General features: G+C 37.8%; 2 protein-coding genes across 2 annotated transcripts in view; both read right to left on the reverse strand.

Moving 5' to 3' along the window:
- Positions 1–19,565, reverse strand: part of LOC139936693 (monocarboxylate transporter 2-like) — a 130,665-nt gene that overhangs the window by 82,822 nt on the left and 28,278 nt on the right. The window lies entirely within an intron of this gene.
- LOC139936296 (BTB/POZ domain-containing protein KCTD8-like) lies at positions 2,826–11,100 on the reverse strand. The gene has a single exon (XM_071931084.1). The coding sequence runs from the start codon at positions 10,974–10,976 to the stop codon at positions 10,230–10,232; it is 747 nt and encodes a 248-aa protein (XP_071787185.1). The 5' UTR covers positions 10,977–11,100; the 3' UTR covers positions 2,826–10,229.

Genomic DNA, 19,565 nt, shown 5'->3' on the forward strand with positions numbered 1-19,565 from the left:
GAGTTCTGTAGTAGCTTTAACTGTATTGCCAACAAGAAGCAAGCTTCATTAACCAAGATAACAAAATGTTAAACCAAGTGCAAGTAAACCTTGTTTTCAGTGCAGTTTTGGCACGCTACAATGCATAATATTTCGTGACCCGAAGTGTATCAGGTAAATCGTCAAACGTAATTGTACCACTCACTGATTAATCAACAGTCAAAAACCTGTATAAATAACGACAACTTGAATTACCATATCCCGAAGGTCAGTGCTTGTTGTTAGTGTTAAGTACGCGACCCGTTATCGATGTGATCCGTATAATTCCATGAAAACATAGAACACGCTTCTTGTGTTCAGAAACATCCTGCCAGGGATGGAAAGAAAAGGTAATACGAAACAGGAACTACCGAGCTGGTCAATGGTTGTAAAAAATATATACATGTACATTTGTTAACTATATTCCCACCGAGTAATATGTCTGTGGGTTTTTTCCACAGAGCTAGGGCAGGTAAACTGAGTATTCAGTGCTAACACACATCGGGGTATGTGGGTGAAACAAAAAATTAATATTCTATATCTCCGATGCAAATTGCCATCTAATTATGTTAAACATATTAATACATATACATTAGAGAGTTGTGCAAACTGAATGGCAATGTACAGCCTTAATCACTAAGTGTAACTCTCATGCACTCAAATCTTAGTCATATTGAAAAAATGGCGGGGGGGGGTAATTCTGCGGCCGGGTGAAGACTTATAAAGTATAAACCTAATGCAGATTGCTTGTAAATAAACGCAAATTCTCTGCATTGGTATTCGCAGACCAACCCCCCCCCCCCCCCCCACTTTCCAACCCAATCCCCCCGCCGGCCATGATGCGAGCATTGGTGAAGACACTGCTAGGGAGGTTTTCTTGTTATTACAGGGAGCCTAATCAGTGCAGGTGTATCGCACACTAGGGGAAGAGGAAGACTAAGCGGAGAAGCAATATGTCCTCGGGCGGTGAATTTATTAATAAACCGGGCACGGGGGCCCTTTGGCTTGAGACACGAAAAAGAACGGGGAAATGGTCACAGAGGGAAAAACCCAGTCAGTCCAACTGATAGAGTATTGGAAGATGACCGTGAGTGCTTGGCAATGTGTGCTTAAGTAAAAGGGCTTCTTCGATCATCTTCAAATTGGATCGGCCAACGCTATCTGGCGCTCCCAGTGGCAATTTTTTTTTTTTAGTATAGAATTGCCATTCTCAAAACATTTCCTGATTTTTTTTTAAGCATTCCCTTTTTGGAATCGATTTTGAAGAAGAAAACATTTCTCTATTGAAAAGCACTAGGACAGTGGCAATGTGTAGGACTACCGAAAAAAGTTCCTCCCAATAAATGGGTTGATAACATGAATACCGCGAGCTCTTTGTGTTAACAATATGGGTCGATAAAACATCCGTTTACGGCTGCAAACGATATAAACGCCCCCCTCCCCCCCATGAAAAATATATCCTAATTTTAGAGCACAAAAGAAGCATTTTGTCGGCTCGCTAAAACATGAAAGACTATTTGCAAAATAAATGATCCTTTCAAGGCCGAGTTGCCGAGTTCAAAAGTTAAGTGCTGTACAAAAATTACTGAGCCACATATTCATAATGGCGCTTCCCGCAGACCGTCTTAATAATGCATAATCTATGGTGCGGAGGGTTCGTCGATAAAGCCTTGGCCTTTTAGAAAGCATTCCCTTTTATAATATGACATTTTCCCCACCTTCGCAACGAGAATGAAAGGCACAGGCTTGTCATACTGTCGAGGAAATCATGTGTAGCTAGCTGGATACACCCTAGTGACGTCATATATCAGGTTTCACTTCAGGGGAAAATGGAGGGAATAATCAAGCTGCAGGCAGCATGCTATAGCAGGTTCTGTTTTATTTCCTTTTTTCCATGCTCCCGTTTCTCAATTTGAAAAATACCTAAGGTGTTACTTCTCGAGTTTGAACACACCTCTGATGGTACCCGGGAGTCAATCGAGTCAAGACACTCTACATTAACACGGTTGAAAATCTCAGTAGACACTAATGGTGTTAAACTTGACACCAAATCGTTTCGCGGTGTAATTTTTAGAGTGTCCGTGGTGGATATGTCACATTTTAAATAGAAAAGGTTATAAAGAAAATATTTCATGGATGTGGGCTGCCTTTGCTGATTCTTTGATCAGAAATTGTAAAAGGGTATATTCAAGGGATATTTTTCCATCAGCAACCTTCCCCGATTGAATGAATGATAAATATCATTGATTTCCATGAACTATAATATTATTTAAAAACAAATTCAACCGAAATGCCCATACAAAACCACGGTTCGAGGGCTTCACGATTTAACGTATAAAGCGTTTTTGAGGGGGGATAAATTAAGGCCTACATTTGCTTTTTTTCTCACCAGTGACCATGTTACAAATCATTGGATTTTAAATATTGTGTTTATTTTCTATCAAGATAGTTTCTTGCAAATGCCACTTCTTGTTCTTTATATTATGTCACTTTTCGGCAAAACTACGAGAGAGTCTTAGCGCCACATAAAAATAAATATATACACCATCGAGTGCACATCGTTTACATTAATTTGGCGACAATATACGCTTCCGTACAAAACAGCACGTGGATAATTATAAACAATGCAGACATGCAACTTTCTAATTGCAAAGAGGAAATGGCCGATCACACTTAACATGTGTACATTGATTTCCAGTTTTCTATGGCACTGTTTTGAAATAGAAAAAGAGGAAATCAGCTGATCAGCTAAAAATACAAGTCCCACCCATTAAAGGTAATAACGGAAACATTACCACTCATTATCATACATTCTTCCAGATCTATTTTAATAATTATAATTGTTCACAGCGACTTTTATATTAAGCATAATTTACAATTTGTGTTCATGTACATCATTCAAGCCTCTACTACTTATACCATGGTTAGACCATCTCATTGTTCCATTTAGTATGAAACTTTGTTTTGTTTCTCTCTGGCGTTAATTTGTTACTAATTTGCTCGTTTTGTTCAAACCCACATCAAGTAACTCAGTCAATATTTTAATATTGGACGAGCATGAATTATTTCTTGGGAGACTGTCATATTCAATTTTCAGTGAACTTTAAGATTACGAAACTATCTCTATTTGGTGCCTTTGAATATTACATAATTCGCGTGTAACCTTACTTTAGTTATGTAACTACAATGTGTTTAGATTTTAAACACAAATGTGGTACCCACTTTTTAAACATGTTATGATAAACATGGTTATCATTTTGACACCTGCTCACATGGTTTGTAGCATTCAAACGCATACAATAATCTAAACATGTTTTAGGCTATATAAAGGGTTTATGCTTATAAATATTATGTTAACAATCTAAACACTTTTGTTTAGAGTGTCCTTATGAAACAAGTGTTTTTATCTCAGTAACCTTTAATAGTGGTTTCTTTTCCTAGACATCCGCCATGGTGGACCCTAACTGACCAAGGGGGTTAGAGACAACCACCTGTTGGCATTATTGATTACAGGATATGTAATTGATTGAGTGGAAATAAAATGGGATCGATTTATTGAATGATCGATACATAATACACCTTCAGCAGAATGTTCTCAAACTATTACCGGGGCCCAATTTCATCACAGCTGCTTAAGCACAAAACGTAGCTAAACGCACAAACTATTGATGCTTACCAGAATCAAGTTTTCAGCCAAAATATCATGTCACGTGTTCAATTTTTGACTGGTATCCTGCTTCATGTTGCTTAGCAGAAACTTTGTGTGCAATATGTTTTACTTCAGCGCTAAGAAATTTGGCACAGCGCTCTAATTCATAAAGCTGCATAAGCATACACAAATAGTGCTTTGCTGCATAAGCATACACAAATAGTGCTTTGCTGCATAAGCATACACAAATAGTGCTAAGCAATTTTCTGCGACGCTAAATAAGGCGGACTGTACATTCACAAATGATACACACAAGTGGTGTTGGTTTTTTGGCTGGTAACCTTGTTCTGGTAAGCAAAATGTATTAATGCTTAGCTACTTTTTTGGACAGTTTTAGGCAGTTTGGCAAGGATCTTTACCAATTGTTACAATATTTCAAATTAACAGGTCCCATTTCAAAATCGTAATTCTCTTTAAAAGCCCATGTTACACGAGGCAATTGACAGCCAACTCATCAGATAATATTCAGTTGTTTCATTATTTTTCCTAGGGAACGTTAAAAACAATGTCACAACAGAGCCAATTACAGGCATCTCATCAGACAATATTCAGTTGTTCATTATTTTTCCTGGGGAAATTTAAATACAATGTCACAACAGAGCCAATTACAGGCGACCAGTTCTAAACATTCTCTGTTAAGAAAATTTGTCATTCACGTTTCAGTTCTCTCAGTTCTGTTTTGGAGGATAGTGATTTACTGACAGAAAAATGCATCTTGTGCGGCCAAAAGTGTTTCTTGGGTATAAGACACTGCAGTTGGTTGCATCCACTGATATGGCTGGGGAAAAAAACGTGTCCTGTGTGGCAAGGATGTAAGTGTTCCTTTTACATTCAAGGCATTTAGTTACCTCCAAGTTATCTGAAAATTTTGCCTGGCTGACTTTATACCGTGAGGGTTATTAATCACAGTGACGCCGCTGCTTTCGAAATTTATGCAAGAATTTTATTCATGGCCGGTTATTGACGATGACCCATTTTTCTAGTCAAACCCATCAAACAGTTTGTTTTTCTTATCCAAACAAGCCAAGATGCCCGCATACCGGAAATGTTTAACACATGCAGTATCCTCAAAACTATAAAATTATAAGTTCCTTTTCCACATCACATGATATTAATCGAAAGCAATTGTGCATTTTGTAGACCAATTGTGTACACAACCTGCAATTGTAGCAAAAACAACTTGCCATGTTGATCTGTCAATACAATATAATAAAAAAATTATTATGAATATTTTCAATAGTCCATTTACAATTTCCCACAGTGAAAACAGTCAATGAGAACTTCTTGTAAACACCCGTGTGTCGATCGTGTCATCTTATTTAACAACACAAAAAAGTGGCCTTTTGCATTTCAGGTTCTTCACCGGCATGCAAAATACAGTAGTGTTCATATTGGCAAGTTCATATTTTGCATCGTGGTGTTTTTTTATATTAGGGGTGGTATTTATTAAAAATGGCCGTATTGAGTCAGTCAAAATGGGTAATACGGCCAGTTCTGAAGGTCACCTGCAGGCGAAAATTTGAGATTCAAATTTCTCAACATAATTTGTTGGATTCCCAACACACGGGGCAGTTCAGGCAACACCTTTTCGCACCAAGCTTTCTTCAATTACCCCCTTTGTAACAAGTACTTTTTTGTTTGTGATAAAAATGCACAATATTTTTTTCAGGGTACATTTCCATAAGTATCATGATCCTACCAGTGAAAAAGTATTTGGAAACTAATGCAATTACAAGGTTCAAATGCGTTGTAAACCGCACGCTTATACATAGTTAATGTCCACAGTTATTTCCCAATAAATTTCTAATTAGCATTGTTAGTACGAATTACGTCTCTCGGGTGCACCACCAAACTAATTACTTTGTTTAATGAAAGGAAGAGGCCATAATGAGCTTTCCTGCTGTATATTTCACGTGCTGTAATACTTATACATTTTGCGTAGTGATGTACCGTTAGTTTTAATTTTGAGCGATGCAATTAATGGTGTTGGTATTCTTGTTTGGTTCTACACGCATCTATGTGAGTATTACAAAGCCATGGTGATTTTGGAAACGCGCACCTTTGGTAAACTATAACAAGTGATACTGTTCGTTTTGTAGTGTCATCAAAACTGTTTTCTTTTGGAGGACAAGGTGTTTTTACAGGCCTGATATTGTTTCTACCATGCAGAGGTACCAACATTACTATCTCGCAAACAGGAAGATTTTTACAACAATCAGTGAGATACTTAGAATAACATTCACATAATGGGTTTGAGGCAATGCATGGTGAGGTATCAACGTTGGTTTGCAGTGACAACATGTGTATATACTAGACAGGTAGATGTTCTTTAGCTCGATATTCAACACAATAGAGGCATATTTTAAGGGTCTATGTAACTTTTGTAGGACAAAAAACACAATGTCCACAGATTTACACTAAACTTACATAAGATAAAGATAATGATAGTAGAAAGCTTCCCTGAAAACATTACGTGCTGAGGTGCTCTAGTTTTTGGGAAATGAGTAAAACAATGTCATGAAAATAATTTTCGTCTCATGAGACGAAAACTATTTTAGTCATTTACAAACGAATTTTCATGAAATTTTTTAAACTAATTTCTCAAAAACTACAGCACCTCAGTAAGTAATATTTAAAGGAAAGCTTTCCACTATCATTATCTTCAAACCCTGCAAGTTAAGTGTAAATCTATGGACATTTTGAAAAAAGTACCCAAATCCTTAAGGCAAAATTAAATGTTTAGATGAACAGGCTTTTGCCTCAATTGCTTTGCTGTATCGAGCCAGACTGCCCACAGAGCAATCTATGAACAGCTTAACCAAAAAAATCAATAGCTAAACCATCTTCCTCATTCCCGATTTGTATGGCAAACAAACGGCAAACGCATGTCGTCATAATTTAAAGACACTGGACACTATTGATGATTGTCAAAGACCAGTCTTCTCACTTGGTTTATCTCAACATATGCATAAAATAACAAACCTGTGAAAATTTGAGCTCAATTGGACATCGAAGTTGCGAGATAATAGTGAAAGAAAAAACACCCTTGTCACACGAAGTTGTGTGCTGTCAGATGCTTGGTTTCGAGACCTCAAATTCTAAATCTGAGGTCTCGAAATCAAATTCGTGGAAAATTACTTCTTTCTCGAAAACTACGTCACTTCAGAGGGAGCCGTTTCTCACAATGTTTTATACTATCAACCTCTCCACAATACTCGTTACCAAGTAAGGTTTTATGCTAATAATTATTATTGAGTAATTACCAATAGTGTCAGTATCAAAATTTGAGTTCAGTGTCAATACTGTTTTAGTTTTTACAGGAAAAGGCGAATGTCTCCGTTGCCCAACTGTTTACAAAGCAATATATAAACAGCTGAACCATTTCCTTGTTCCGGCTTTAAGGGAAAACAACGGCAAGCATACATCCTTTCATAAAAATAGGCTGTGAAAGCATTTCGAACCAAAGATGCATTGCGTACAGATACGTTGCAATTCGATCAAGTTATTGTTAACGCAGTCTCTCGAACTCATGTATGACCAACATAATCAATTACCTTTTCAAAGGATAAAACAATGTCAATAATTAATTTGTTCAGAGTGTGAAGGTCGTACAAAAACCAATTTTCTGTGAAATTAATTCTGAAATTTGTCACATTCAAGGAAACTGTATCTGAGAGCATCCAAAATGATGGCCGAACACCTAATTAATGACAATGTGTTTACTCTTAGAATTTGTTGTTGGTTCACTACTTTTCTCCTGAATCACACAATGGATTAAGCCCAATTTTTGTTTGTTATTTCATTTGTTGATCACATGAAACATGAACACTGCCTGACTTTTAACCTGCTCTTCCATTCCTGTATAATACACTGAAGTTAACAAACCATAGTAAGTCTGCAGGGTACGGTTATTTTATGAGAACAACATGCATAACCAATACACATTAGTCTCTGGTAAGCATCAATACTTTTCACTCAAAGAATTAACTCATTTTAAATGCCCACCCTGAAGTAATAAATCATTACTCGCTTTTTTTTTAACGCTCATTAATTTGTTCAGAATACAAGTCCATCAAGTAGGTATGAAAAGTTGATCGTCTTTAAGAGTAAAATTTAACACAAAGAGTAAACTGAAAAACAGTTCACCATTATGAAGAACATTTCTACTAACAGCGACCTAACAGTCAAACTCGACTCACGAGGACAGTGAGAAGATCATCAGCCGTCGATTCCACCAAACTCTTCATAACTTAGGATTCATCTTAGAACTTAGGACGGGTTCAGGTCCGTATCCAAATACGTAGGACGAATTGAACCCATCCTAAGTTAGGACGGGTTGCTCGTGAATTCGTGGCCAAGGCGGAACGCCATGTATAATGCGAGTGTGCAAGATTCACGAGTTTGGGCTCACTCATGGAGTGGGCGTGTGTGTGTGTGCGAGTGTCAGGGTGTCGAACACAGGACTGGTCAAGCTACTGATTTTTTGTTGTGTGGTATGTCTTCTTCCACAGGCTTATAAGTCACAGGCAATATTCGGTGCAATTTAAGAGGTGTCAGTTGAGTTACAGATAGCAATGTGACAGTCAGTGATTTCCTAGAAGTTGGAAATTGTTTTCTTTATTCATTTGTATTATATTATCATGTGAGGAAAGTTCTCCACGGTTTATCTATGGTTCCATTCAGCTACGCGAGCTTGCATCAGAAACGAATCACTGTAGTTTCATATGAAATGTTGTATATACAATAACAACATATCAAATGTAAAACCACAATAATAAACATGTTATTGAAAACAAACCAGAAATCTATGCACGTTGCGTGGCGGTATCACTTTGCACATATATTTTACACTTGGGCTGTCAAAACTGACAACAACAATTTTGCCGGTTGCCCATCCTCAGAGTCGCTTTTGACTGATAAAAGTCCCCAACAAATAAAAACAGGTAGCTCATTCCACAGTGAGAGGAAGTAGGGCACAACTCAGACAAGGGTTAAATGGAAGTGAAGATCAGTAGGCGTTGAAAATATCTACACACTCTATACCCGCACGCAGTAGACACTATAGAGTAAAACTACACAACATTCACATTACGCCTTTGATCACATCTCGTGTTGTCCATCCATCAATTTCAGTTGGAATTGCCATAACTGCACAATACATTATAGTTATGATAGCGATTCTATTATAATCAAAACTGAAAGTATACTTCACAATATTATTATATCACAAGTTTTTACATTATAGAATTTACTCGGTTTGATTATGATTTCTATCAATGAAGGCTATTTCCTTGTGCAACGTTAGACTGTGTCATACAACCAGAGTGGTGAACTGACTGATGCTTGACCCTTGGGTACATTCTGGGCGCCATGTTGTGCCGGGTATATATAAAGGTGAAACTGACTCTTATGCAATGGTTAACGCCCCTCATTTGGTGGATTCTGAGAACCACACTTTACTCAGGTACTTCAAGGTGAGATATAGAATAGTTAGCTGGCTTTTAAATGCAGCCCCGTGATGGGATAGTAATGGAACTACGCATTGCTATAGATTGCTAAAGGTTATCATGTGAAAGTGCTGGCCTATGTTGAAGCCGGCTGTGCCATGTGAAGAGCTTGACGGACATGGTGAGCAACTTCTTTGAAGTATTAAAAGCCAGTCTGCAATCGGTCGTCGGCCACGGGCACGGTTGGATGCTGATAACTCGACCACGCAGACCTGGGCCCAACTTCTTAGAGAGCCGCTGAAGCATAATATACAGCTCATCAATATTGTGTGCTAAGCATAAATGAACAGGATATCAGTCACATATTGTACATGTGAGATGCTATTTTGGATGGTCTCTCACTCTAGAAAGGATAATTTTGTTGCTTTGCATCTTGTTGTGCTTAAGCAGCTCTTCAAAAGTGGGCCCAGGTAAAAAGCGATATCGTGGCGCCCTCAAAATACCTCATCATCGACCCAGGGAGAAGCCATTATCAAAAACGCATCATGCAACGCTTCTCAATTTCATGTTTTCACTTCGGCTCTATTCCCGCGTGAAACAACGTCCGGTAAAAGGTCTCCTGTGTAGAGATGGAGCACGAACATGGTCGTGAAGGTGCGTGCTTACCTAACAATAGTTCTATTAAAAAACCTGTCAGGCAGAGTCGCCAAGGAAGAGGAGGATGATTTAAAGTTACCCCCACCCATCTCTTTCCTTTAAACCCCACAGGCACTGCCAGCCGGTTCCCTCTGATGAAATGTCGATATTCTCTTTTTCCATTCGGTGGCAATATTCCAGAAATGTCTTCCACATCATTGTTGCCGCTTCTCGAAGCGAGCCGAGTGTCTAACACGATCAATAAAAGCACAGGTGAGTCCGATCACGAGTACAGGTGCAGGAGGGAAAATCATGGTGTCCTAAAACGGTTTCCCAGAGGAGTACACTTATTATCATCTGTGCATAATTGTTTGGAATGGTATTAAGTAGTATAATACAGGGGTATCATATACCACAATCTATAGACGCTGGAACACGAACTCGTTATAATGGTTCCACTTACTCTCGTCGCTCTCGGGCGGACCGGAGCTCGTACCTGAAGCACAACAACTGATGAACTTGAAGCCGTGGGTGGCCAGCAGATCAAAAGCCTGTTCCAGATACACGTGTTTTAGATAGAACCGGGCGCTGTAGCGTGAACTCATGCCGCGGTCCGGGTCTCGGGTCTCGTTCAAAGAGTCACCGAACACTTCCCTGGCGAGTGCCACGCGGCCGCACACCAGAATTCTCTGGATCTTCCGGAATTTCACATCAGCTAGTCCATCTCGTCCAAAGGCGAACGTCCCGCGGTACCCTATGGTCAGGAACCCGGGGGAGTCCGAGCGTCCCTCCACGCTGACTGAATTGGTGCCCACATTATCGGCCGTGCTATCGGCCTGGGCTGCGTCTGATAACGCGTTGGCGAGACGTGAAAGCCGGTAATATTCAGCCTCCTGCTGCAGTCTCCCGCGCTCCGGGAAGTTCTCTGGTAGCACCAGTTTCTGATTGCGCAGGTAGTCTAGTATGTAACGAAATAGCGTGCCGTCCCGGTCTATGAAGTACCGACCCCGTGAATCTCTCTGCAGTGGCCCACCACGAGCCCGACCCGTGAACATGTGGGTTAACAGGGAGTCGCTCTGCTGGGTTAGGGTGGACAGGGCTGTTGTATACAGCTGCCCGCCAACATTCAACTCCACCACGGTGGGAAACTCAGCATCGGACGACATGTTGCTACGGCACGATGCAATATTCTTGTAGTAGTAATGGTACCGCCACCGAGATCAAGTAGCTTACAACGCGATATAAACCATTGTCCGAGTCCCTAGTCCAACGTCAATGCTATCCACTCAATGTGCGTGGAACTGTTTGCAGCATGCGCTGTGCACTACAATGCTTACATACGGTCGTCATATGGGTGGACTAGTCACGGACATATCCAACGCGCATGAGACTCCCTAGCTTCATCAAAATAACACTGCATGGGAAATCCAACAAAGATGCCGGTTGGCCGACTGGCATATTAATCAGTGACACTCCTATCTAGCCGTGGCTGGGTATTTCCTTATGATATGCGCTGATGGCTGAGGGTCACCCACAACCAGGAAAAAAATAATTAAAGAAGCAACTTTGCCAGAGCGCCTGTCTGTTTATACTTTGACGGTTGCCTTTATATTACACACAACATGGAAGTGATGAACCACCTTGCATTTGGTGTGCTGTGGAGCCGTAAATGATAATGAGTATTCCACTGTTATGCGTCATTACGTGGACCCACGGCCCATTATTATAATTAGTATTGACATATTATTTTGGAGCGGAAATTTGCTTCCCTTTGAATTCCAATGCATCGCGATAAACCATCACTAGAAAATGTATTTCTATGTGGAGAATAGTTCGGTCTCGTGATTCGTTTTCACGTAGTGTTCTAAATGTGTTATCAAATTATGGCCTATTCTTGGTCTGTCCACAATCAAACAGCTTATTATTTCAAATTAACATAATATGAGTGGATGTACACAACTCCATATTATTTTGGGGCAGAATTAGGCTTCCTTTTGAATTCCAATGCATCGCAATATTAACCATCACTAGAGAATTTCTTTTTCTTTGGAGAATAAATCTGTCAAGTGAATCGTTTAACGTAGTGTACTAACTGTGTTGTTTAAGTTATGCCTATTTTTAAAGGTGATTTGTCCACAGTTGCCATTCAATCAAACATGATATAGATTTCAAACTAACATAATAAGCTATTTTGAGATATTGTGGACATGATACTTTAATATAGAGGAGCTTTTCCAGATACAGTTAACATTCAATCAAATATAGAGTTCAAACTAATATAATATTTAAGCCATTTTTAGATATGGTGGACATAATACTGTAATATAAAGGTGGTTTGTCCATGTATACTTATCATTCAATTAGACAGTATATAGATTTCAAATTAACATCATGTTAAGCAATTTTAAGGTATTGAGAGCAAAATACAATGACACTATTTGGTTTTGGTGAGTTTGTCTGTAGACACCCAAAACCAAACAGTGCACTCTTACAGTGTCCATCATACCTTGAAACAGGCTATGAAAATTAACGTAATTTTTTTTTTTCTGAGGGTATATGTTTTCCAAACAGATATATTTAAAAAGTGACGGTATCAATAAAAGTGTTGCCTTTTATATATTCATGAAGTACTTCATTCTGAAACTCAAGGGTATAGTATATATTTATTTCATTCCAGACAGATGGATTTCAAGAACGTGTAATAAAATAACAGTTATGATTGGATGGGAGTGGGTTCATTCTGAATTTTCGAATTTCAAAAGACAATAATAATATCATGATGCTCTTTATTTATAGGGCGTGAAAACCTGTTGAAAACCTGTACTACAGGGTGCCCGCGTTTTTAAGCAAACATTGCATGACACATGTTTCGACACTGATTATTCAATGACAAGAATATTTTGGCTGTCAGAAAATGGAAAAAATAGTACGCCAGCCGGCCCCAATTTATTTCCAATGGGATTATAAACAAATGAATAGACAACATCAGGGCCAAATTTCATGGAGCAGCTGAAGCAGAATATATTGCTAATCAGTTTTCTGCATTAATGAGCAGGATACCCGTCACAAATTGAACTTGTTATAGTTTGGTGGGAACCATATTATGGTTAGCATAATTTTGTTGTGCTTAGCTACTTTTTGTGCTTTGCACTTTGGTGATAATCCTCAATAGTATTAAAATACTCCGTAAAATATTGTTTGGACATTTTACCGGTGTACTGATCCTAATATAAGATAGTACCAACGGCAACGACAACAACAACAACAACAACAACAACAACAACAACAACAACAACAACAACAACAACAACAACAACAACAACAACACAACAACATCAACAACAACAACAACAACTAGCTTTTAATCTTAACTCCTGATTTCTTTGTTTTGAGGCTATATTTGGAAATACTATAGAGAAATCACATTAAAAAAAGACCATCACTTTCCGGAATCCTAAACAGAGACACTCTGTAAATAAAAGGATACCATTTTTGTAAACATTAGCTGACCTCGTGCGTTATCGGTATTCCGGATTTTATTGTTAAGTCTGTTTTTTGGGGCTGGGTCTGGAATTTTGTTTTGGTTTTATAGTTCTTAATTTTGCCTTGTATTTTTTTGAATTTTGGTTTTGATGTCGAATAATAATGATATTGATAATAACAAAAAAATAATGATAATTGTTATAACATTATTCCTTTCCCTATTCACATCAAAATATAATATAAAGAAGATACTGTACGAAATAAATCCTTCTCTGTCAAAGAAAAAATAACCTGAATGTGATTTCTTTTTTACTAGTGAATGTGAGCCCCACATATTGGGTCTCCAATCTCGTGTTGTAGTTTAAAAAAACATGCTCTCCTCAGAAACGCACGAAGCACTTAACCTTTCGAATGGCAGTATAGGGAAAGAAAATGAATGATGCGGCGTATGAAACGTTAATGCGATGGGACGTCGTAAGTATCGCTCGATGGAGACCCACAAAGTAATCAAAGTAAATCGGGGGAGGGGGGGGACACATACAACCAATACATAAAGATATATGAGAAATAAATCCCACTTGAGAGAGGCTGTTTTTCCCCAAGAGAAAATTGTATCAGGGGACCCAGTATCATTCTTTATTACAAACAAAACAACATTTGAATGGAACTGATTTAAATTTACGTAGGTTGCGTTATACGTTTAGTATTTGTTTATTTCAAAATCCTACAAACAAATTATTGCCGCCACAATTTCTGATTTTTAGCAAAGAACTTCAACTAATTTACTTTGGTTTTTATGACGAAGCTTTTTATTGAAACTGACCCAAAAGTGTGATATCTCCGAGTTCAGTTTGCGGTACAAATAAAACCAAAAACATCAACTCGAAAGAAACTACAGAATCACATGTTTGTTTTTAAACACTCCCCACTAAATACAACATACAAGGTGTTTTAGTCATGAGTAACATTTGAAAACAGAACATTTTTGAAAGATGTGAAGGCAATGTGTCTTACTGAGAATGTATAGATATACAGGTTAAAGGCAGTGGACACTATTGGTAGTTGTCAAAGACTAGCCTTCACAGTTGGTGTATCTCAACATATGCATAAAATAACAAACCTGTGAAAATTTGAGCTCAATCGGTCATCAAACTTGCGAGATAATAATGAAATAAAAATAACCCTTGTCACACGAAGTTGTGTGCGTTTAGATGGTTGATTTCGAGACCTCAAGTTCTAAACTTGAGGTCTTGAAATCAAATTCGTGGAAAATTACTTCTTTCTCGAAAACTATGGCACTTCAGCGGGAGCCGTTTCTCACAATGTTTTATACCATCATCCTCTCCCCATTACTCGTCACTAAGAAAGGTTTTATGCTAATAATTATTTTGAGTAATTACCAATAGTGTCCACTGCCTTTAAGGTTGGGTTTGTCTCTGTTTCCCAAAAGAAACTCTCAGGCGTGCACTATTCAATCTGTGTTCCCTCTAACCACTAACTACAATGACTGCTGATACTAAAAGGCTTCAGACTATTTTTTTCAACGAAAAAATCTAATTTTAGTAACGTATATTTGAAAAGAAAAAACAAGCCCTGTATGGGCTTGGGCTCAGGTTTTAAAACCAGTAACTGAAAACATCTTTCACAAAATTACTGTCCGAGTCTTAGCCATAGCCAAAGGCCTTAAGCCGTGTTTTCGAAAATGGCCCATAGACGCACCGTGATAACGTTGTACAACAAAATTACAAAACTAAATAGAACACTCATTCAAGCCTTTGTTTGAGAGAAGGAAAAAATGGCTGCTGAAGGCCTAGACCGAGTTGCGAGACAATATACATGTAGCTCATGGCTGAAATATAATCCGTCAATTCATTATTGAGAAGGGTCTGAATTATAAATGTATTGAAACTGCGGGGTTTTTATGATGCTGCGCCAGTTCCAACCCTTCACTATTTTAAACTGTCACAGAGTGTTTATTTTAGGACAACTGTGTTCGGGTGTTATGTTTTATTTTCATTTGGTTGATCTTTATGTAAATATGCCTCAGCGTGAATGCATTATATTATAAGGAATAGTTAGATTTGGAAGGATTTTTAGATCATTTCGTATGAAGATTTTTGGTTCCTTTGTCTGTTTTTATTTTTATTTTTTTATTCTTGCCGTATGGTCTGTGGTTGGTTTATAGTATTTTACATTTGAATTATTTACGTTTGTGTTAATCCATCTTTTAATGCTGACAAGGGTCTGGTTGTTCACATAGTTTCGAGAACAGTTAATTGTAGTTCTGTATTTTCTTAAAGCGTGTGTTTAAATCTACATATTTTGGATTGATGAAAGGGGTCTATAAGGTAGTCAAACCAAACCATGAATTTCAATTGCTTGTATCATGCGCATTTATACTGAGATCTAAAAGAAAAAGCTTTGTAAATCCACCCCCTACATTGGCCTTTGGTCAGCAGTCAGAGTCCATGTTCATTAGAGTGTGTGTGTGTGAAGTAAAGTCGATGTGATATATAGAGAGAGCCGGCTGCAGAAACTGAAGGGTCTGCTGACCCAGCAGCGGATATCCGGACGGAGTCTCCCTCAATCATAGAAGATAGGACTGTGGCTCATGCAGAGGGAAAACAGTAGTAACGAAACCGAGAGGGAACGCACACTCCACTCAGAAGTCTTGGGGCAAACAAAATGTTAAATACATTTTCGAGAAATTGTTGATGATGTTCACAAAGTTTGATATACTGGTGCTCTGCTCACAAAAATGTACTTCAGTTCACAATCAGTTCGTTACAAAACGAATATAATTGCTGGCCACAACGAAAATTAAAGGTTATCTGAGGTAACATATATTTTTACATGGCTGTTCGCTTTCCTCAAAGGAATGCAGCACAGAAATGATGCTCTGCATAAAGGTACAACCCTAAGCAGTCTGGAGAATTGTCAATCTATTCACTGATCGCAATGGTGAACATTTTTATAAGATTACAATGATAATTGACCAAGCAACCCTTGATAAAATTACCATATTTTATTACCATGCTATGAACCGTGTCCAGGTTAGAGAGCGGTAAGCTTCCATCAGGAGTAATTGCAAATTATACACAAATCCAATTAACCTTGACTTTGCTTGCACTGTCAAATTTATAAAGACAAATTCAGTGTAGGCCTGATCTATTTAGGGCAATGTACTTTATCATCAAGGGCACCTCTTTGATAAAAGTGTCTTCTACTCGGGGCGCTTAAAAGGGGTCATAATGGGAGGGGCACGGCGAGCTGCATCTGTGAATTTAGTAGGCCCCACTGTCTGTTTCTTCCTCCATGGTTTGAGAGAGTGGAACGTTTTACACTGTGTGACGATGCAATAGCTAGTTCAATTGCTCACCAATGCTGCACTGACATTTTTTTCCAATCTTCAAGGTACATTAGTTACGAGGTCTGTACAGGGTGACTACGCTACTTCATATACCAATTACTCCTCCTGACGCATCTCCATTTTTCTTTTCTTTTTTCTTTTTCTTTTTTGATAAGTTCTCAGCCATTGTCCTTAAACAAAGATTTACATTTTCCAAAGCCAGGCAATTTTCTTCGATCCATTCTTCTGGGAGTTGTTTCCCCCTTGTCCCTTTGTTTAAAATTAATGTTGGCAACTCTGGGCAGTTCATTATCAACAAAAGTCTTGATGCACATCCACAATACAAACCAACCCCCCTTTACAACTAGCAATACATTTTAAATAATAAATTGAATTGCAGCATGCACGAGGACATTCATATAATTTTTCTTGTGCTTATTCACACGCTACAACAACACGCACTTGGTCCATTCAGTACGGGGAAACAAATCTCAACTGCAATTCGATGATAAACTTTTTGGTCATTGAAATTATAAGCTATGGCAGATCAAAATCCATCGTTAAATACAATGAAAACATACCAGATTCATATTTATCAAGTCCTGGGCCCTATAGAGGGATAAGAGTTTCCGGTTGTAGACTTCTTAAGGAGGTTATATTTAGCGTCCCCATGTACGTCAGAGAGCTTTACGGATTTATGTATTTTTTTTAATGAATGATGTTGCAATGGTGTTTATTTATTATGTTTATGAAAATACAAGAAGGGCTAGTGATACGTATATTAAAAAGCACGCAGATTAATGGCTGAAAACAGACGAGAAAAAAATAATCCTTTTCATTTTAGGGTAAAAAGTTAATTTTTTACTATTGTGCCATCAGCTATTTGTTTCCGTAATATTAATTATGACATGTTAGAAGAATGTCAATATAACAACGGATTTGGGTAGCTTATACGTGGCCACAAAGCGCTTTATGGAAAATACGTTATGGAAATTGTAACAACGAAACCTTAGCAAAATAATACGGCAACATATTGCTATTTCTACGTATTGCAAAATACAAACTTCGAATACAAATTTCATGTGTCCAATAAAAGTACAATCAAACTTGAGAGAGGTTAAATTTACCCTCAGCCAAGATCCAGCACTTCAGCGTACAAGTATCAGTGGGTGGACCTACATCGATCATTTATTAGTCTTTTTTTTCTCAAACTGTATTCTAAAGACTCCCATGTATTGAGAACTAGGATTTGAAACCTTGCATGGTGGAAGTATGTTTAAAGGATTCGGGTACTTTTTCAAAATGTCCACAGATTTACATTGAACTTACAGGGTTTGAAGAGAATGATAGTGGAAAGCTTCCCTTCAAGTATTACTAACTAAGGTTGTGTAGTTTTTGAGAAATAAGTAAAATAAGTCCCAAAATCATTTTCGTCTTGTGAGACCAAAATGATTTTAGCATGTAAAATCCCCTTAACCAGTTGAGATATTATACCAAAACCATAGCACAACTGGTTAATACGTTTTTACATGCTAAAACTGAGACGAAAATTATTACTTTTACTCATTTCTCAAAAACTACAGCACCTCAGTAATTAAAATTTCAAGGGAAGCTTTGTACTAGTCTTCAAACTGTGTAAGTTTAGTGCAAATCTGTGGACATTGTGTTTTTTGTTAGGACAAATTACGTATACCCTTACAAGAGAGGTTTGCGGTAACACTATGAGAATCTCTTTTTGAGTAGTGAGTATAATAAGTATATAAATTATATTGGTGTTTTTTTACCCGAACCGAATTGTGTAATGTCGTTGGTTTACTGAGCCCCTCGGGGAAGTCAATCAACAGGCATTCTACTCGTCTGGAGTTTGAACCCACGACCCCGTCAATCTACAGACGCTGTCGAAGCAATTTAGGTTTGTGCCCATACAAATATGAAAGCAATATTTTCTTATAACATCTATGAAACTTGGACCACGATTACAGTGTGGTAGTCGCTTTTGAGGATCCATTGGTTTCATTACCAGATATATATAATAATATAAGGGCCTAACTCTTGTATGATTCACGATCTGCCAAAATAATCAAAATCAAATATGAACACTTAGTGTGAAAAAAAATACTGTAGATGCGAACTAAAAACAATACTTCTTGTTTAAACCAGAGACAAAGCACATTTACAAACCCTCTTTTCAATATTAGCACAAACCTTTCTAAACATAATAAGCCATGTATTCAGTACGGTAATATTGTGATGATTACAGTTTCATGCCCACCATCTGAACCTAACAATCAATGTCTGTGTGTGTCCCTGTCAAATTCAAATGAAACACTCCATCAATTGTGTTTGTATAGCTACAATGCCTGAAGGGAGTGTGCACAAAAATCCCACGACTGTATAATTTCTTTTTAAGGCATCATTCTTCCTTGATGGAAACCTTTTTTAAATATAAAGGGGAGAATAGTTTCGGGTGTAAACATAGAGAGGATATTTGTTAGACTGAATATGGGTTTTTCTTCCAGCTGGTTATAAGATGGGTGGCTCACCCAAACAATTGTGACGATGCTATTAATTTTTTGGACAAAAGCAATGAAAATTTGACACCATTTTAACCTGAAGTGTAAAAACAAATGTCATTCCAATTTGCCCTGTGAAGTTTATGAATTAGGTTGTGAACATGTTTAAGAGGGATATCCATAGGCAAGGGGCCTTCTAAATGTAAAGAGAAACAAGATCAGATTGTGTCAATTAAGTTTCCAATGTTTCATTTTAGAAACAATAAACATCAACACACACAAAATTTAACTATTTCTGGTGAACACATAGAGGAAAAAATGATAGAATGAATATGGGGTTTTTCAACTGTGTAAAGATGGGTCGCTATCTCGTACAATTTGACAATGCTATTATTATTATTTTAATTTTT

This window comes from Asterias amurensis, chromosome 4, assembly GCF_032118995.1.
Source record: "Asterias amurensis chromosome 4, ASM3211899v1".
Lineage (NCBI taxonomy): Eukaryota > Metazoa > Echinodermata > Asteroidea > Forcipulatida > Asteriidae > Asterias > Asterias amurensis.